Source organism: Microtus pennsylvanicus, chromosome 5 (assembly GCF_037038515.1).
Source record: "Microtus pennsylvanicus isolate mMicPen1 chromosome 5, mMicPen1.hap1, whole genome shotgun sequence".
NCBI classification, from domain to species: Eukaryota; Metazoa; Chordata; class Mammalia; order Rodentia; family Cricetidae; genus Microtus; species Microtus pennsylvanicus.
In genome coordinates, this window is record NC_134583.1 from 62,008,741 (window position 1) to 62,029,399 (window position 20,659).

The following is a 20,659-nucleotide window of genomic DNA, read 5'->3' on the forward strand; positions in this document are numbered from 1 at the left end:
TTATTCTCCTAGCAGTTAGCCAGGCAGTGTTCCAGGCACAGGAAATGCCAGTCAGCAAACCCTCCATGCAGCCTGCAGTGAGGTGATCTGCAAAGGCTTTGGTATCTGCTCTCTCAGGACCCCTGTGTAAGGACTTTGGGGCAGCCACGATGATTTGGGCCCATTTCACAGCTGTGGATACTGAGCCAGCCTTTGCCACCATAAAGACCCCCAGATACCTTTCCCCCTCTGATGCTACATCCTGCTTCCTGTCTGAAGGGTGGCGGGGGAAGGGGGGTGGCGGGGGAGTAGATATCCTCCATAACAACTCTAGTTTGGATGTCCCTCACCACCACTTATGTGGGACATGACTGCATTCCTGTCCCAAAATGAACAGGATAATGACAGAGAAGACATAGGCCTAGTTCTTATAACTGCCAGGGTCCCTGTCCTATGATCACCAGGGGCAACAGCTCAGTGGCCAAAAACGCCCACTCTTTTGTGCAGCTGTTATGCACCATGCTGGGCATAGCCTGGGACACAGAAGGCTGGCAGTGCAGTCGCTGCATCTACACCGTGGTCTAGCCTGATGCTCAGGTAGACGAGGGCAGGAAAGACCATGACTCTTGACTGAGCCTGAGCAAGCGATAGGTCTAGGGTCTGGGGCCCACCCACCTGACCCAGAAGGCTGCAGGGGACGGGAAGATCATGTGGTGTCAGCCAACTGCTCCTGGGGCACCTGGTGTCAGGAGTGGCTTTAGACTTAGAGATCACAGCCAAGTTTCCAGGTGCTGAGCCCTTTAAGTCCCACGTGGTTCCTTCTCTCTCTCCTTGTCCTCTCCTTCCTCATCCTTCTGCTCCTTCTCCCTTCTTCCCTTCCCCTCTATCCTCTTCCTCTTCTTTTCACCTTTCCCTTTCTTTCCTCCTCTCCTTCCTCCTCCTTTCCCTCTTCCTCTCTCTTCTCCCTCCTCCTCTCCCCCTTCCTCTCATCCTCCTCTCCTTCCTCTTTCTCTTCTCTCCCTTCTATTTCTTTCTCCTCTCTCTCCCTCTTCTTCCTCCAACTTTTCTTCCTCTCCTCCTCCTCCCCCTCCTGATTCCTAGTCAGATAACTCCACACCCAGTATGTGAGCCCCCCTAGGCATAACTGACTCTGCCTTCCTCTGGTATTACATGAGGCCTGTGGGGAAATGAGGGGTGCTTAGTGTACATCTGAGTCATACAACATGATTTTGAGCCTCAGTTTCCCCAGCTATGACGTCAAAGGAAGGCTGCCTTCTCCAGCTCTCTAAGAAGCCAGCAGTCACATGGAGGTTCTTGGGGCTCTGAAAGAGTCTGGGGCTCAGAGAGAGCTCCAGTTTTCCTGAAGTTTCACTTTGCTTTGGGATGACCTAGAACACTCTTCTGGTTTTTCCACAGGTGGACAGTCTCTAGGCTGCATGGCTTCATAGAGGATGAAGACCAACCCTGCCAGCTCCTCACTAGAAACCTGTCGAGTTGCAGGACAGGGAGAGAAGGGCTGCCCTGTCTGTCAGGCCTGTGGGGGGGCCTCTGGCCTGGGGTCTACTTCAGGGTCAGGTTTTAGACCAGGACCTGGGGCTGTTCTGGGGCCTGGGCTGGGACCTGGACCTGTTCCAGGACCTGGACCTGGTCCTGGGACTGTTCCAAGGTCTGGGCCAGGATCTAAAGCTGTTTCTGTGACTGGTGCTACTTCAGGGCCTACTCTGGGACCCACACTAGGAACAGAATCATTACCTGGACCAGAACCTAGGTCTGGACCCAGGCAAGGAGCTGAGACAGTACCTGGATCAGTACCTCAGTCAGGACCTGGGTCACTACCTCAGCCAGGAGCTAGGTCAGTACCTCAGCCAGTAGCTGGGCCATTACCTCAGCCAGGACCTGGGTCACTACCTCAGCCAGGAGCTAGGCCAGCACCTCAGTCAGGAGCTGGGTCAGTACCTGAGCTAGTAAGTGTGTCAGTACCTAGTCAAGGAGCTGCACCATTACCTGAGCTGGGGCTAGGGCCTGGGACCAGACGAGGCTCTGGGACGGGTTCTAACCCCAGTGAATCAGTGGCAACCCCAGAACCAGCGCTGCAGCAGAAGACTGGGACCAAACCCACACAAGCCCCCAGACAGAAGGTTCTGGTGACCGGAGGAGGAGGCTACTTGGGGTTCAGCCTGGGCTCCAGCCTGGCCAAGAGAGGCACTTCTGTCGTCTTGCTTGATCTTCGTAGACCCCAGTGGCCGCTACCCCCAGGAACCGAGTTTGTCCAGGTACAGAGATGGGAATCACGGAGAGGGCTGCTGCTGAAGGTGACAGTGCTGGCGGTGGTGGTGACGGTGGCAGAGCTCAGATGGACAAATACGGTGTGGACAGGCAGTGGAGTTTGAGATCTCGGGCTCTGGAGCCAGATTTAGCCCTCATTGTTTATTATTTTTAGAAAAACAAGTGTCCTAAAACTCACTCTATAGACCAGGCAGGCCTCGAACTCACAGAGATCCACCTGCCTCTGCCTCCCGAGTCCTGGGATTAGAGGTGTGCACCGCCACTGCCTGGGTTTATTTTTAGATTTTGTTATCAGTGTGCATGCGTGTGTGCATGCGTGTGTGTGTGTTTGTGTGATGTGAGTGTGTAGGGAATAAGTGTGTGATGTGTGTGTGATTCATGTGTGATATGCATGTGTGTGTTATGTACATGTGTGATATGTTTGTTTATATGAATGATGTGTGTGATGTATGTGTGATGCGTGCGATGTGTGACTATGCACGTGATGTGTGTGAGAGTGCAGTAGTCATACATTTGCCAGGGGAAACCTTTCTGGAGTCCTTTCCCTCCCTCCACCATGGTGAGGCAGGCCTCTTCTGTCTCTGCTTCCATTGCGCACACTCCGGCCAGGCTAGCCTAGAGCTTCCATTGCGCACACTCAGGCCGGGCCAGCCTAGAGCTTCCAGGCACTTTTCTTGCCTCCAGCTCCCATTTCACCATAGGAGGGCTGGGATTGCAGATGCACCTCATCCAGCTTCCTGTGAATCCCAGGAGTCAAACTCGGGTCTTCCGGGTCCTCCGGGTCTTCTGTGTTTTCCGGGTCTTCCGGCTTGCTGGAAAGCGCTCGCAGTCTCCTAGCCTCTTTGCCGTCCTCAGCTCCAGCTCTTGTAGTTCAAGGCTGTAGTCACACCCCCTTGAGCCCCAGTCTTTACCCGCAGAAGAGACAGCGATCACATGTATTTTACAAGGGGCTCGTAAGGGAGTCAGTAAGATAGTGCATATGGCACCCAGGCCAGCCCTGGACCCAAGAGCAGAGGAATAGGAGCCGTAATTGCCGATGCTCTGTGGGGTTGGTAAAGGCTGGTCCTCCGGGTGCTTGGCCTGGGTCACTGCCTTGGACCTGAGCCTCTTCCTTCTGTTTCAGGCTGATGTCCGAGATGAAGAAGCCCTGTACCAAGCCTTCCAGGGGGTGGACTGTGTTTTTCATGTGGCCTCCTATGGCATGTCTGGAGCTGAGAAGGTGAGACTCCCACACACGCCCAGAGCCGGGACAGAGTAGTGTTCAAGTCCTGCCCCACCCACCACACTCTGATGCCCAAGTATTTATTCCTCATTGTTCTTTGCCTCTCCAAAGACGCCCTAGGAATCCATGACCTCAAACACCAGTTCTGGTACCTCCCACCTGGGTGACCCAGGACTGGTCACCTCTCGGAGCTGTTCCTTCCTCTTCTGGAAAGGAAGAACGTCACTGCAATTTAGGTCACAAACTCTTTAGGGAACACTGTAGCAGTGTCTACAAAAATGCATTCCGCTTGACTCAAATTATACTTATTTATATTCTCATCGCATCGTTTTTAATAATAAAGCACCAGCAATAATGCAGTGGTCCGCTGGTTATCGAAATAAGCAAGAGCAGGTGTATCATGAAACTCTGTGCAGCCGTACAAAAGACAGAAAAGACTCAGAAGTGTTGGTAACCTGGTAGTATCCAAAGCTCAAAATAGTGCTTGGGATCCCCTATTTACCTTTAAAAAGTAGAGAAAAGAAAAGTTAAGATAACTCAACCAACTGCCTTTAATCCCAGCACTCAGGATGTAGAAGCAGGAATATCTCTGTGAGTTTGAGGCCAGCCTGGTCTAAATAACAAATTCTAGGACAGCCGGGGCTACATAGAGAGATCCCCATCTCAAAAAAAGAAAGAAAGAAACAAAGAAAGAAAAAAAAGTGCCTTCTGCCAAGCTTGGTGACCTCAGTTTGACCCCCTGGACCCACACAGTGGAAGGAAAGAATTGACTCCCACAAGCTGTCCCCTGACCTCCACCTGTGTACCATGGCCCCCACACACATGGGCACACACATGCCCGTGCATAACAAACAAATAAAAACGTGATAAAAATTTTAAAGCTAGGCCAAATGTTTATTAAATGCACATGGGCATATGATGATGTTAAATACGGGTTCTCTGTACAAACGTCCAGAGCCATTAACAGCAGCTCCCTCTGGAGAGGGCAGAGGAAGCCTTGGAATCAGGAATGAGAAGGAACTTTCATCTTCATTAGATAGATTTCTTTTAAGTTTTATGTGTATGAGCATTTTGCCTACTACATGCATGTGTGTGCATCATATGTGTGCCTGGTGCCTGAGGGGGTGAGAAGAGGACATCAGATCCCTTGGATCTGGACTTCCAGACTCTTGTGAGCTGCCATGTGGGTGCTTGGAACAGAATCCAGGACTCTGAGAGAGCAGCCAGCGCTCATGACCACTGGGCCATCTCTGCAGCCCCTGGGCATACTTCTTACTTGGAATCATTTCTAACCTAGTAGCTGTTTCCCCATTAAACAAAAAACTCCACAATAAGAATAAACATAGTTTCAACTGGGGATGTGGCTCAGTGGGTAGAATGCTTGCTCAGAAAGCACCCTGTCTTGGATTCCCCAGTACCCCCAAACCAGGCATGGTGACCCAGACTTATAATCCCTGCACTTGGGAGCTGGAAGCAGGAGGATCAGAAAGTTCAAGGTCATCCTTCTCTATATAGCATGTTTGGGGCCAGCCTGGATGACGTGAGATACATTGTCTCGAAGGAAAATAAATAAACGCAATTTGAAAATACAGCCCTTCACATTTCCCAGTGGTACTGAGTGATGTCTGGATCAGTACTGTTTGCTGGGTGCATGGCACGCAAGAACCTACGATTGCATACCTGTTCTTTGTTGGCATTCCACTGCCCTTTCCGGGGCATGGCTGTGTCACCGCAACTGTCTCAGCTAACAGACTTGGGGAGGCAGAAAATGAGCCAACGTGTTTGAGATCACTTATCTGTGCCAAACTCTATACCAGCCCCTGCCGCCTACACCCTTGCCACCTTCAGCAAGAACCCTGCTGACCCTGAGCCCACCCAGCCTGAGGCCTCAGCCACAGGGCAGACGGCAGCACTTGACTTCCCATTTCCCTCTTGTCTCTTAGCTACAGAAACGGCAGATAGAGTCTATAAATGTCGGAGGCACCAGACTAGTGATTAATGGTAGGCCCTCAGAGTGGAGTGTGACTGCAGTGTGATTCCTTCTCTTCTTTCTCCTGTCACTGGCCTGGCTCCGGGGTGGGAGCTGGAGGTGGGAGCAACAGAGGCGGGACCCCTCTGCCCTACCTAGACTGTACCAACCGAGGCCAGTGGGAGGCAGAGCCTCTTCTCAGGACCCTGTAGGGGCATCAGCTGTCTCAGCATGTCTGGGGACTCGGAACTAGGGGTTGAGGAAGGTCACTGAGACATCAGATGGAAGGTTTCTGTTGGGCCATCCTTGACCTGCACCTTCTCCAGTTCTAGACCACCTTTTCTCCCTGTTCCAACAACTGAGCCTTCTCTTCTTGCCTGCCCCTGACGGTGTGGCTAGGGGGTCAAAGCCACACCAGAAGGAGGAATAAGAAGCCTTGGCCCCCACATCCCAAGTTGAGGATGGAGGCTTTCCCCATTCCAGGCAGCTCTGGATTCTGGGAGATCCCCAAAGCTATGGGGGGGCATTAAAGCTGAGTAGAAATGGGTGGATTTGCCCACAGAGGCCTTGTCTGAGCCTGTCCTTAGCCAGCCCCTTGCTCACAGTCTGACTGTGGTGTATGTGTGTCTCCTGCAGTCTGTGTCCGTCGGCGGGTTCCAAGGCTCGTGTACACCAGCACAGTCAACGTGACATTTGGTGGGAAGCCCATAGAGCAGGGCAATGAGGACTCTGTTCCATACTTCCCCCTGGACAAGGTACCAATTTCTGGGAGGGGAGAGATGGGGCAGGGTGGCAGGCTTGGGAGTGACTGCCCAAAAAGCGAGTATGGCTAGAACCAGGTCCATCTTATAACTCAGGGTGTATCCCAGTAGGATGGACTTCCAAGCTGAGTGATACAAACTGTCTCCTATCCCAGCTTGTCTTGCCCTCGGAGGCTTTAAAATCAGATAGACCTGGCCTTGAGCCCCACCCAGCCTGACCCCTTTCACCTCTGTGATGGTGCGAGCTGTCATACACTCTGAGCCTGGTAACACTGTGGAGGGGGTTTGTAGAGAGCAGGAAATGAGATTGTGTGCAAAGATGTCACAGGAACACTGAAGGATGACCTATGATTAGATCATCCAACCTATTCTGATATCGGTGTCACGGGGCAGATGTCACAGACTGCCCCCCTCAGTCAGGACTATGCAGCCGTGGGGTAGACCAAGCCCACGTGGACCAGCACTGCCATCAACATGACTGAGCTCATCTGGTGACTGTGTTCTCCTTGTCCCCTGGCAGCACATGGACCACTACTCTCGAACCAAAGCCATTGCTGACCAGCTGACTCTCATGGCCAATGGGACACCTCTCCTAGGTGAGTACCGTGGGGCCTGCTTATAACAAGAATGCCTGGCCACTGCCGCCCCTCTGCATTGTGTGTCTGAGTCATCCCCACACGGCCTGGGCCTTTGTTCTTTGATGTGTTCTGAGCACCAGCGTACGTCTCCCCCACCCAGGACACAGCCTGGACAGTCAGATTCCTGCTTGCAGTCTGGAGAAGAAAAGATCTGGACAGCCTGACACTTGCTCTCTTTGCTGTCTTATGGGAATGGATTTAGTTTTGGCAGTCTTCTTTAGCATTAGGAATATGTAAGGAGCTTTGGAAGGGACCATGCAAGTGAGAGACTTCTGTACTTAGTCTTCAATAGCTTCCCAGAAAAACCTACCTCGGCTGCCTCCCTACATCCTCTCCCCTAGCTTACAGAGAACAATAGTAAAACAGGAACTGTCCACACATGTGTGTACTCTTCATGTCAGGCCTTATTTTGCATGCCAACTTCATATGCATAGGTTCATTCGGTCCATATCATTCCTGAATGGAGTGTGGGTTTTAGGTGTCCCTGGTCTTCCACACAGGAGCCAAACCCATTCAGACAATTTGCTTACCAGAAATCATGATTTCCCCTTATTGTCAAAATTATCTATCTAAGCCAGGTGTGGTGGCACACACATCCTAGCATTGGGGAGGCAAGGCCAGCTTTGTCTACATAGTGAGTTCCAGGCCAGGCAGGACCACATAGATAGACTCTGTCTCAAGAAAGAAGGAAAGAAAGAAAGAAAGAAAGAAAGAAAGAAAGAAAGAAAGAAAGAAGAAAGAAAGAAAAGAAAGAAGATAGAGAGAGAAAGAAAGGAGAGAGAGAAAGTGAGAAAGAGAGAGAGAAAATGAAGAGAGAGAGACCAGCCAGGTCTACATCGAGAGACCTGTCTTTAAAAAGGAAGGAAGGAAGGAAAAAAGGAAGGAAGGAAGGAAGGAAGAAAGGAAGGAAGGAAGGAAGGAAAAATAAAAAAAGAAAGGAAGAGAAGGAGAAATTTATCTGCCTGGGTCTGGGTCTGGTAGCAAAGTCCTCACATACTAGCTATTCAGGAGGTTGAGGCAGGAAGATTACAAATTTAAGGCTTGCCTGGGCTACAGAGTGAGTTCAAGGCCAACCTGGGCTATATAGCAAGACCCTGCCTTAAAAAAAAATAAAAATAAATAAATAAATGAGTGGGTGAGTAAAGAAATTAAATTAAATTAAATTAAAAGGCCAGAATGTAGCTCAGAGGTATGGAGCCTGCTTAGCATGAAGCCCCGTGTTCAGCCCTTCTAGTAGCACTGAAGAAGACAAGCAAACGTGGGAACCAATGGGATTTGGGGAACGAGAGAGGCTTGAAATTGCAGTCTCCAGTTTACACATAAGGAAACAGAGACGGGTAGCTGGCTTTGCCCAAAGTCACACAGCACTGAGCAGTAGAGTTAGAATCAAAGCTCAGAGGAGTCTTAGCCCCGAAATCTAGGCCTTCTGCACTGTGCTACTCCAGAGGCAGCCAACCAGGTCCCTGTCTGAGGACTCCTTTCCCTACAGTACCCTGCTCTCACTGCTTAGTCTGTCAGCCCTTGACCCCTGGCCCTGGTGGGCACAGCTGCTGTGTTCCCCCAGGGTTTGATCTGATGCAGGTGAATTCCCTTCTCTGCCAGGGCCCAGTCCTCTTCACCTACCGCCAGGCCAGACACCTAATCCTCTGGCTAGGGGTTATTTAGAAGCACATCCCCACCTTTCAATGCTCCGAAGAGTCATGGATACCCTAGGCCTGCCCATCTCTGACGTGGCTACCCAGTGTCCCATTGGCCACCATTGACTGCAACTTGACCTCCCTCCACCGTGCCCCTAGGGACCTAGAGTTTAAACTTAGCTATAGGCCACAGAAAAGCTCAGCTGACACCCGCCTTCCAGGAGGCTGACCATGGTGACCAGCGATGATTGCAGTAGCCTGAGATCCAGGCTAGTCTGAGACAGCCCTCACTTGAGCCGGGTGCCAGAGTCCTAATATGTAGGTCACGGTGCCTTGTCAGGGGCTGTGTCCTCTCACACCTGCAACTCCCGCAGGGGTTTAGAACAGTCTCTTACCATCTAAAAGCCAGAGCCTGGGATCCTGGTGTTAACTGGTATTAGCAAACAGAACTCTCTCTGAAGGCTCTGGAGAAGGGGCCCTCTGTCTCCTCCAGCTTCAGGTGACCCTTGGCTCATGACTGTAAAACTCCAACCCTTGCTTCTACCTCCATGTGGTTTCTTTCTCCGTTGTTGGTCTCTCTCAGACACTTGTAATTGGATTAGACCCAGCTGAAAATCTCCGATGCCATCAGCTCACCAATATCTGTAATTACGAGCTTGAAGGCCCTTTTCCAAGCAGCCACATTGGCAGGTTCTAGAATGCAAACGTGACGTTTGGAGACCACCCTATCATCTGTGACTCTGGACTTCATTGTAACGGGAGGGGTGTTTCGTAGAGATGGAAGTCTCTGGGCTTGGCTTGTTCATGGGGAAAGGGAACATACTGCAGAGGTACCTGGAAGACAGATTTGCAGAAAAACAGCCACCTGGTTTAGGAAACACAGGCCATGAATAGTTCAAGGGCCCTGGCTGGCAGGAGCTTGTGGTCAGTGCCCTCAGTGTTTGTGGTCCTAATTCTGATGATGCTGAGAGTCACTTCCAGGTGAGAACATCTAAGGACACCATGTATAACCACCTCTATGGGGGAGGGGATCCCCAAAGAAATTGGGGTGCTAGCAGCACAGAGTACTATACGGGACCTTCCATGCCAGATGAGGAGCAGGAAGTGTGGTGGACCTTGAGCTCCCATCCCCGCGTGCTGTGGACTCCTGAGCTTCCATGTACCACTCTTCTGCAGGCCCCCGACCACCCTTTCTTGTGTCCTAGGAGGAGGCACCCTGCGCACCTGTGTGCTCCGCCCCCCAGGGATCTATGGCCCTGAAGAACAGAGACACCTACCCCGGGTGGCGGTACGTCCTCCCAGCCTTCCAAGGACCAGAGGCAGAAGGAGTCAGGTTGATGTGTTGTGCGTGCTGATTGGACCATGGTCCCTGTCTAGGGGCAGTGTCCCAGCCAGAGACTCTCTATGCTGGGAGGCCACCCCGACACCTGCCAGTTCATCGTCCTCAGACCTACAAGGGTCAAAGCTCTCAGTGTGCCATCCAGGCCTCTGTTTAAGACAGGGAGAAAGAGAGCTATGACCCCAGAGAGACCCCAAGGTACCCCAAGGCAGCAGTTTATACCAGGCTGCCAGTGAAGGTTCTTCATGCCAGAAAACTCTAGAAAAATCCGGGTACTGAGAAATCCAGCTGCAAGGGGCTCTAGGCCCCAGTGTCCTCAGGGGGACAGATCACTAAGTAGAGAGAAAGATGCAAGAAAAAATGGGCCTGGCAGGGAAGACCCCGGGAGGACTTCCTGAAGGGAGGGATGCCTGGAGTGTCTGGAAGAAGGAAAAGGGATTTCCTGATGAGCTGTGGTGATTAGAGAAAGCAAATGCCAAGTGGATGAGCCACTTGAGGTGGACCAAATGTGAGCCAGGTCACAGTGCAGCAAGATCTAAGCTGGAGCTATTGAGAGTACAAGGCCATGGGGAGACCGCGGGAGGTCATCTGGGGAGAGCCGCTTCAAATAGCCCTTTGTCGCCTTCGTAAATGATACTGCTAAACCACAGTGGCTCTTCCCCCACTTCAACACTTAATTGAACTGCTACTGTGCTTAGTACTGTTCAGAGCTCAAACAAAGCAGAGAGTCCCTGCCTCTGTGTGGCCTCTGTTCTCACACCAGGAAAGAGATTAAAATAGACTCACGTGCTGAATTATAAAAATGTTGGAAGGTGCCAGGCACAAAAGGAGAAAAAAAAGGTGGGTGGGGTAAGGGGCTTGGGCTCCCAGGGAAGTTGGGTAAATCTCTTGGAGAAGGCCAGGTTTTTAAGCCTCCAGAGGGGGAAGGAGCCAAGCATGTCAAGCAGGCTTTTGAAGGAAGAGCCGCCAGACAGGGTCAACTCTCCAAAAGCCCCAAGATTGTCCAGGAGTGCCCAGACAACCTTGGGGTCATGGCGGCACAAGCCGGAGAGGAGGTCAGTAGGAGGGGAAGCTGTAGAGTAGCTGGGCCAGGTCTAGAAGGGCTGTGGGGCAGGTGGTGTCAACATTTCTGTGTTCATCATCACAGCCCATGTGACTCTGTAGGCACCGGAACAGGGCCAGGTATGGCTGGGTAGGTGGACCTGCTGTGGTTCCCAAGGTGAGAGAGGGGCGTGGCCCTGGGGGAGGAAAGCAGTCGAATTCTGAAGAGATGTGATAGTCGGGACAACTGGGTTTGCAAATGTTTTGAGGGTGAGGCTTGAGAGAAGTTAGGAAGATCAAAGGTGGCCCGAGGTCATCTGTGAGACAAGCAAGCGGAGATGTCCAGAGGACTTGGGACATGGAGCTGGAGTCTAGCCCGTTGCTGATTGGAAGCTGGGAGCGTGTAGATAGAGTGTAAAGCACCCCGGTGAGCCTGCATTGTCCTCTCCCCTGCACCAGAGCCACATCAAGAAGAGACTTTTTATGTTCCGGTTTGGGGATCGCAGGACACGTATGAACTGGGTCCACGTGCAGAATCTGGTGCAGGCGCACATGCTGGCCGCTGAGGCCCTCACCATGGCTAAGGGCTACGTGGCTGTGAGTATCCTCCGACATCCCTGCCCCCACCCCTACTCCCCCACCCCCGCAGGCTGCAAGCAAGGAGAATCAGACCTCAGGAGTCCCAGGGTCACTCGGTTGGGCAGAAGCTTCAGAGAGGGTAATTAGCTCTTCACAGTGACCCGGTGACATCACAGCTTCAGATGAAAGTGTGTCACGATAATTCTCATCTTGCTGAAGAAACTGAAGTACAGTGACATTGAGTTCATCAGAGTCACACAGCCTGTCAGTGTGGTGGACCTGTCACCAAACTTGAGTCCTCCACAATCTGTACTCTAAGAAGCTAAGTTCAATCACTCCGTTAGAAGCCAATTATAAGAGTCAAATTAGGTTGGGCGGTGGTGGCGCACGCCTTTAATCCCAGCTCTCAGGAGGCAGAGGCAGGTGGATCTCTGTGAGTTCGAAGCCAGCCTGCCTCCAGGACCAGGCCATGTAGAGAAACCCTGTCTTGAAAACAAACAAATTCAAGTTAATAGTAAAAATGAAAAGAGGGACAAAAGGCCCCAGTCCATCTTGGAATCCTAAAGTGAGATTAAACTTTAATAGGGTTCCAAGAATGCGGACATCTTGGCAGTCCCGGTCAAGGAAGGTATGGTCCTGTCCACCACCGATTCATCCCCAAGCGGTCTTGGCTCTCATCCTTAAGCTGTGGAGATAAGCGCCCCTATGGCTGCAGCCCTTTGGTTTTTCCAGTGTGAGATTCCTGTAGAAATCCCCGTTTTTCCGGGGGTCTGTTGTTTCAATAGTCTGATGGAACTATTGAATAGACTGATAGGACCTGGCCCAGTGTCCGCATCTCTCTAGAGGTTCGTCATTTCTGCCAGGCCAGTCACAGCCCTTACTAAGGTGTACTTAGGTGTCCCCAGAACTGCTCAAGAGGACAAGAGGGCTGCGGCAATAGCTGAGAGTCAGGAGTCAGGCTGTGGGCAGGCATCTGACTGCACCCTTCTCTCCTGTCACCCTCAGAGCGGGCAGGCATACTACATCAACGACGGGGAGAGCGTCAACCTCTTTGAGTGGATGGCCCCACTGGTGAGTGTTCTAGTCCCCTAGCTCAGAGCGAGTCTCTAAAATCCCATCTTCTGTCCTTGCTTCCTTTCCTACCACCAAACCCATCTCTGAAAATCGTGTCCTCTCTCAACAACCTACAGTCTCCTTAGGACCAGGCCTATGTGGTGAGGGAGCACAGAACCCGGGTCTAATGGTGGAGGGGCTATCTTGTACGGCTGTGCCAATGGCAGTTCCGGTTTGTTCCACTCAAAGAGCACTTCCAGGGGCTGGAGAGACAGCTCAAGTGACTGTGAGCACTGGCTGCCCTTCCAGAGGACCTGGGTTCAAGTCCCAGCACCCACAGTAACTCCAGTTCCAGAGGAGCTGATGCCCTCTTCCGGCATACAGAAGCACCAGTTGTACATACAAGCAAAACAGTCATACGTGTAAAAAAAAATTTAATTTTCTAAATTAAAAGGCACTTTTAAAGCCGGGCGATGGTGGCGCACGCCTTTAGTCCCAGCACTCAGGAGGCAGAGGCAGGCGATCTCTGTGAGTTCGAGACCAGCCTGGTCTACAAGAGCTAGTTCCAGGACAGGCTCCAAAGCCACAGAGAAACCCTGTCTCGAAAAACAACAACAACAACAACAAAAGGCACTTTTATTGAGATGTAACTTACAAGCTATGCAGTTCACCCTATGAAAAGGATACAATTCAGTATGGTTTTCCTTTTTACACCATATTCAGAGTTATACAACCGTCACTCTAATGAACTTTAAAGCAGGTGTTCGTCTTCAAATAAGCAAAACAAGCCTGTACCTGTTAGTAACTTGACCTCGTGTACCCCACCCCACCTCTACCCCGCCCACCCCACCCCAGACAACCAGGAGTCTTCCTCTGCTGTCATTCGCCCCTCGTGACGATTTTATATGAATGGACTCATAGGATAAGTGGCCTTGTGTGTTGGCTTCTTCCCTCTTAGTTCTCAAGGTTGATCTGTGTTGTGGCATCTATCAGGTCAAAACTTCGTTCCTTTTCTTTTCCTTTAGCGTATGTGTGTATGTGCACACCTGTGTACACGAGTGCACACGTATGCGAGGACACAGGCTTGTGGAGGTCAGAGGGCAACCCTGGATGCTGTTCCTCCAGCACTGGTTACCTGGTTTTTGAGACAGGGTCTCTCACTACCTAGAACTCACCAAGTAGACTAGGCTGACTGGCCAGTGAGCCCCGCTGCTGGGATTACGTGATTGTGTGCTTGCATGAAGTCTCTGGGCTAACTGGCTACTCCAAGTTTAACTTTCAATTGAAGAACTGCCGGACTCTTTTCCAGAGATGTGGGATTCCTGTCTTCCCAGCAGTGGGAAAATGCTCCAGCCTGCCAGCCTTTGTTGGTGTGGCTTTGACCTGAAGAGGTTTTACGCAGGTGGGCAGATCCACTCATCCCCTGCCAGTCTGTGTCTTCCTGAGTCTCCCTCTCCCTTCCATCCACTCGCTGGGTTTTATCTATTTTTCTTTAATAATGCAGTCAATTCTGGAAGAAAAAAAATCAAATTCGGGGCTGGAGAGATGGCTCAGCAGTTAAGAGCACTGGCTGTCCTTCCAAAGGACCTAGGTTCAATTCCCAGCATCCACATAGTAGCTCACAACTGTCTGTAACTCCAGTTTCAGGGGACCCAACACCCTCACACAGATATACATGCAGGCAAACACCAATGCACATAAAAGTAAATAAATTATTTTAAAATATCAGATTCTACTTAAGGGCTTGGGACCATGTTCAGGTAGGGGTGGATATAGTAAAAATTAAATGATGTGAAATATTCTAAGTTTTAAAAAAACAACCTGCCCTAGAGGCTGGCAAGAGATGGTTTCGCAGGTAAGCCCACAGCCTGAGTTCAATCCCCAGAACCCACATGGTAAAAGAAGAGAACCGATTGTAGCAAGCTGTCCTCTGACCTCCAAAACACACACACCACACGCACGCACACACACGCTTGCACGCATGCATGAACACATGCACACACACGCACAACACGCTCACATGCATGCACACACTCACGCATACGCGCACACACACGTGCGCACATGCATGGAAAGAAAAAGATTTGCCTTATGTTCTCAACTAGAGTTATCCTGACCAAGGAGTGGATCTCACTTTGAGACTGGTATGCAAAATGATTATCACCATCATGTCAGGCACCTTTGATTCCAGCACCCAGGAGATAGAGGCAGGCAGATCTCTGTGATTTGAGGCCAGCCTGGTCTATAGAGAGACCCTGTCTCAAAAAATAAGACTGGTGTGTACTTGGGGGTCCGTCTGTGCTGGTGGGATCCCCTGCCAGCCAGGATCTGGGAGTCCCTGCACAACCCTTTCTCACCTCAGACCATGTTCCCTTGCAGTTTGAGAAGCTGGGGTACAGTCAGCCCTGGATCCAGGTACCAACTTCCTGCGTTTATCTGACAGGTAAGGGACAGCATGGTGTGCCAGGTATACACACCACATGTGTGTTTTACATCATCGGAAACCCAGGGCCTGGACTATCATGAGGCCAGGAAACACACAGGGGTGAGGGTAATGGAATTTAATAGGTTGTGCAGGTGTGCCCAGCCTGGCCCAGCACTCAGAGGAGCAAGTATTCCATCTGCTCACCATTGGCCTGTCTGCAAGGCTGGGAGGATTGTGACTACTGGAAAGGAAGAGGCTGGGGTTCTGAGACCTGTCTAAAGTGGTGTGGAGAGGGGGAGGGGCAGCTTTGACCCCGAGACCTGTGCTAGAAGGCGTGATGCCTGGCGAGGCAGAAGAGGCTCCCCCTCTTCCAAGGTCACGCTGACGCCAGGACTTCTTGGGGTGTGTGGAGACTTGGACTTGGATTCTCCCCCTCCCCGTGCAGGTCAGTATCTGCTCCCACTCCCTGGTCCCACCCCACCAAGGCAGTGTGTCCTGCTGCTGCCCTCTGCTGGCCTCCTCCCAGCAAGAATGCAAGTGGGCCTGAGGCTTGGGGTGAGCCGCCCAAGGGAACAGGTGGCCCTCAAGTCACAGAGGGCTGTGCTCCTGCCACATCAGAGCTGGACCTGTTCTTTTAAATGCATTTGGGAGTGTTTGTTATTGAAATCATAGACTTGCAAACTCATGACCCAGGTGGGTGATTCCTGCACAGCACTGTCATGATTGGCAGGCCTTACCTGTGGCCCAGGGGATGGCAGTTTGGGAGGATTGTATACAAATACGCAGTTCTCTGTAAACTGGCTGCAGCTTGGTGCGTCCTCACACCGCTGTACACTAGAACCACCCAGGCATGTCAAACTCGCCAATGCTCAGCCACACCTCAAAGAAATGATGTCAGAAGGAGTAGCAGGGACACAGCAGTGTTTCTTAGGGTGAGAAGCAACTCCTCCCTTCCCTACCCAAGTCAGTGTATCAAAATAGGAGAGACCCAGGTGATGGTGGCGCACGCCTTTAATCCCAGCACTTGGAAGGCAGAGGCAGGCGGATCCCTGTGAGTTTGGGGCCAGCCTGGTCTATAAGAGCTAGTTCCAGGACAGGCTCCAAAGCTACAGAGAAACCTGGTCTCGAAAAAAAAAATCAAAATAGGAGAGAGATGCCGGGCGGTGGTGACATGCACCCTTTTTCTCAGCACTTGGGAGGCAGAGGCAGGCGGATCTCTGTGAGTTAGAGACTAGCCCAGTCTACTGGGCTAGTTCCAGAACACCCATAACTACAAAAAAAAACTGTTTGGAAAAAAAATAGGAGAGAGATTCAGGTGTGATGGCACACCTATGATTCCAGCATCTGGGATGCTGAGACAGGAGGATCATGAGTTCAAGACCAGCTTGAGCTTCGTAGAGAGTCCTATGCCAGTCTGGTCTACATATAAGATCCTGCCTCAAAAGAGAGGCTTGAAGACCAGCAAGATGGTTCAGTGGGTAAAGGTGCTACCACCAAGCCTGACACCTCGCCCACCCCTCCCCAAGTCCAATCCTTGAGACCCACATGGTAGAAGGGAAGACTCAGCCCCAAGTTGTCCTGCATCTTCCACACATGCGCCGTGGCATATATGCACCTACCCGTATAAACACATATACAGAGTAAGTAAATGAAACGTAATTTGAAAGAGGTTGCGAGAATAAAAACACCTTTGCGTCTTCTCAGATTCGTTTGTACTCTTCGGTCCTTCAGTATTACTCGGTGCCAACTTATTGTGACAGGCCCTCAAGCAAGGGCTGCTGACCTAAAGGCATCTGGTGGCCTTTGTAAAGGGACCCCCTAGCAAAGCAAACAGTGTCCCCAGTGGGTGTGTCCTGAGAGTCCCTCTCTCCTGACCTCTCCACAGCTGCAGTGATGGAGTACCTGCACCTGGCCCTGAGGCCCATCTGCACCATCCCCCCACTGCTTACCCGCAGTGAGGTAAGTGTTGGGGAGCCCCAACCCTGAACCTTCCCTCTCCCCTCCACTTAGCCACTGCTGCAGGACACCTCTGGACAGGATACTTCTCTGAGGTCTCAGAACCTTCCACATGGGCCAGAGCTACAGCCTGTCCCTTTACAATGCTCCCTACCAAGTGAGGTTTTGTGTTGTAGACTAAAAACTGGACCACTCCAAGCAAGCTTCATAGCTGTTATTCCAATTATAGGTGGTTTGTTTTCTATCCAGATCTGAGGCTCCCAAAGGCAGGCTCCATAGCAGGACATTTTTGGATCCCCCACTCTGAATAGACACACGTGCACACTCACAAAATCCCCAGTGGCTCTAGGTGCGTCATTCACACTTACTTAACAGTAAGTATGTATCAAGTATCTTCTACGTACAGAACATTAATACTGTTCCCGAAGTTATGATGCGTAGTTGATTGGGGGGTTGCTGTTTGAGACAGGATCTCACTATGTAGTTTTGACTGTCCTGGAACTCACTCTGTAGCCCAGGCTGTCCTCGAACCCCCAGAGCTCCGCCTGCCTCTGCCTCCCCAGCACTGGGATGGCATGTGTGCACCATCACACCCAGCCAATGTACAATTTCACATTTGCTTAGCACGTATCATTCAAAAAGAGGCTGGAGAGATGGCTCATCGGTTTGGAGCGCTCACTGCTCTTCAGAGGAGCCAAGTTAGATTCCCACCCCCCACACGCTGGCTCACAACCACCATAGCTCCAGCCCGAGGGATCTGACACCCTCTTCTGGCATGTGTGTGGTGCACAAACATGCATGCAAACAAGGCATTAATACATATAAAAAACGAATATTAAAAACTCTTTTCCAAAGAGGATGTCTTAAGTAGACTGTAACCAGACAGCAGGGGGTGTTTAGGAGCTCTCTCATCTGACTGCGCCTAGTGCTATATTAGGAAGGGTACAGAGCTGAGGTTCTCCGCTTTGTTTTGGGAAACTGGGCACTAGAGAACCCAATGGCCTATCCAAGATCACACCACATTGAAACTGACGCCGGGATTTCAAGTTCAATGCTCTTCAGGCTGAAGGGAAGTGGGAGGGTGGGGAATGTTCCAGAGAAGCCGCTGCCTACCATTGTTCCTTCGAGACCCAGATTGATGGACGATAATGACAGTCCTCTAGGAGCATTTGATAGTCCCTGCTGCTGAAAATTATTGCCCTGCTCACCAACAGAGGAGAAAATTAGATCCATAGCGAAGTTGCCTACCCAGGATCACTCACTCACAAGGCACTGATGGGATGTGAACCCAGACCTAAAGCTCCACCGCCAACTTGGAGAACACATTGGGAACAAAGGGCACAGCAGCTGCCAGGAGTGCTGCAGGACTGTAGTCAGGCAAGTGAGCCACCGTCCCTCTTGTTGGCCGCTCCAGGGCATAGCATTGCCCTCTGCTGGCCAGTCTGGGAGACACCAATTAGCGCTCTAGCTTTTTTTGTTTTGTTTTGTTTTTTTTTTTGTTTTTTTTTTTTTTTTTTTTTGGTTTTTCGAGACAGGGTTTCTCTGTGGTTTTTTGGAGCCTGTCCTGGAACTAGCTCTTGTAGACCAGGCTGGTCTCAAACTCACAGAGATCCGCCTGCCTCTGCCTCCCGAGTGCTGGGATTAAAGGCGTGCGCCACCACCGCCCGGCTCTTTGTTTTGTTTTTTGAGACAGTGTAGCTCTGAAGCCTGTCCTGGAACTAGCTCTTGTAGACCAGCTGGCCTCGAACTCACAAAGATCCGCCTGTCTCTGCCTCCCGAGTGCTGGGATTAAAGGCGTGCGCTGCCACCACCCGGCAGTTCTCTAGCTTTTAAGGAAGATGTTTCAGAAACCGGGCAACTCAACAAGGTGATGAGAGCGGAGGAATTTCCCAGCATGCAGGAGAGGCACCATCACCCTGAGGTCACTGTTAAGCCTGACCTCTGAGAACACTGTGCCAGTACCTGCTTGCGTGGCTCAGTGGCTAGGTCTCCATGCAAGCGGTTGGTTTACAATATTTACTAACCTGCATTCTGCATTCCTCCCAGCCCTGCAGGTTCTATCTGGGGCAAGAAGTGGTCTCTCTGCTTCCCTCATTGGGGTCCCTGAGCTAGCGCTTGACTCCAAGGGCCTGTCTGTGCCACGGGAGAACCATGTAGCCAATGTTCGCTAGAGAAGAATAAAGCCAGGTGGGAGGGCATCTCCAGGACCCAGTGTGACAAAGAATATGGCCTAGGAAGTGACTCTTCCATGTGGCCCTATGCAAGTCACTTTACCTCTGGTCTTCAATTTCCAACTATGCAAAGAGGAAATAGTGTCGTCTCAGAGGACAAAAGTATATAAAGGGCCTACACCAAGCACAGTGGGAGTTCTATAATCGATAGCTGTCATTTATTACCCTAGAAGCAGGCCAGCTGGAAGCGGGGGGAAATGCAGCCTCAGATGTAGAGAGGAATCACTGTGCGTAACTGAATTCCTCTATTAGGGACACTTAGTTAAGCAGCTAGGAGGGCTGGAAGGATGCTCTGGAGGCCCTACCGGCAACAATTGGTATTGGGCTGGCAACAGGAAGCCAGCATCCTTTCTTGGAGGCGTTCTGGAGAACCGCACCCTACTGCCTCTCCTGGTTCAAGATTGCATCTAGGGCTGGAGAGATGGCTCATGGGCTGGAGAGATGACTCAGAGGTTAAGAGCATTGCCTGCTCTTCCAAAGGTCCTGAGTTCAATTCCCAGCAACCACATGGTGGCTCACAACCATCTGTAATGGGGTCTGGTGCCTTCTTCTGGCCTTCGAGCATAGACACAGACAGAATATTGTATACATAATAAATAAATAAATATTTAAAAAAAGAATGCATCTAAAACCTCCAGAGGTCCAGAACGGCGCTAGGCTGGCAAGAGAAGCAGACAGGTATTAAACAGCGTGAGAATTTAGCGGGGCTGAAGGATGAGATGCAGAAAGGGCATCCAGGAGGCGGCGCCCTCCAGGAAAAAGATCTTAGAAAGGATGGTGTCCCCACCACACTCCGCCCCAGGAAGGCATCTCAGGAACGAGATGCAGCGACCAGTCTTTTTAAATCCCAGTGTTGACCAAGAAGCAAGCTGCTCTCCCTTATACATTTGGTCCACAAGGCACAGGATGTTATCCTCCCCCCGCCCCACCCCACTAGCCCGGCCTCCTCGGCTCCGCCTTTCCCACAGGTGCTCAGTGTGGCCGTGACGCACACCTTCCAGATTGCCAAGGCCCGCGCTCAGCTTGGCTACGCGCCGGACAAGTTCAGCTTCGCCGACGCAGTGGAGCGATATGTGCAGGCCACGACCCCGCAGCGCCGTGGCTTCACCATGCTGACGCTCCTGCGGCTGCTGCTCCTGCTGCTGCTGCTGCTCAGCCTGCTGGGCCTTGCCCTGTACTTCCTAGGGTGGCAGCCTTTGCAAGGTGCAGTGCAGCTCCTCTGACCCCGCCCCCCAATCCCCGGTCACGCCCACGCAGGGCTCTCTGAGTTTGTACCTGGCTTTGACCTCCTGATTCATTCACGCCCCTGATTCTTGACCCCGCCTCTATACCTGGTCACGCCCCTGCTCCTCCCTCTATAGGCTTGTATTTGTCCTCCACTCACTTTCTCTACCCCGCTCCCTGAATCTCAGCCACGTTTCCTCGCCCTCGGCTTCCTGACAGCGTTTTACACTTCTCCGAGGCCAGGTGAGGCCGTTAATGAGGTCCCAGCCTCCCAGCCAGCGTCTTCTTCCCAGTCATTTCCAGACTCCTAACAAATCCA

At 51.5% G+C, this 20,659-nt stretch overlaps 1 protein-coding gene across 2 annotated transcripts; it reads left to right on the plus strand.

The window, feature by feature from the left end:
- Window positions 1–1,430: 1,430 nt before the first annotated feature.
- Window positions 1,431–20,339, plus strand: Sdr42e2 (short chain dehydrogenase/reductase family 42E, member 2). 2 transcript variants are annotated; one of them, XM_075974843.1, is made up of 12 exons: window positions 1,431–1,494; window positions 2,068–2,252; window positions 3,389–3,484; window positions 5,431–5,488; window positions 6,093–6,211; window positions 6,738–6,813; window positions 9,698–9,780; window positions 11,332–11,469; window positions 12,457–12,522; window positions 14,884–14,947; window positions 16,815–16,888; window positions 20,085–20,339. In XM_075974843.1, the coding sequence occupies exons 1-12, from the start codon at window positions 1,431–1,433 to the stop codon at window positions 20,337–20,339; spliced, it is 1,278 nt and encodes a 425-aa protein (XP_075830958.1). The 2 variants fall into 2 exon arrangements, with proteins under 2 accessions (XP_075830958.1, XP_075830957.1); XM_075974842.1 differs by having other exon boundaries at window positions 1,431–2,252.
- Window positions 20,340–20,659: the final 320 nt, after the last annotated feature.

Bases quoted from the DNA above. Each gene is read 5' to 3' on its own strand.
- Sdr42e2 (XM_075974842.1), top strand. From the start codon at position 1,431: ATGAAGACCAACCCTGCCAGCTCCTCACTAGAAACCTGTCGAGTTGCA. The intron at 9,781-11,331 runs GTACGTCCTCCC...CCCCTGCACCAG, and splicing joins GACACCTACCCCGGGTGGCG to AGCCACATCAAGAAGAGACT. The intron at 12,523-14,883 runs GTGAGTGTTCTA...GTTCCCTTGCAG, and splicing joins TTGAGTGGATGGCCCCACTG to TTTGAGAAGCTGGGGTACAG.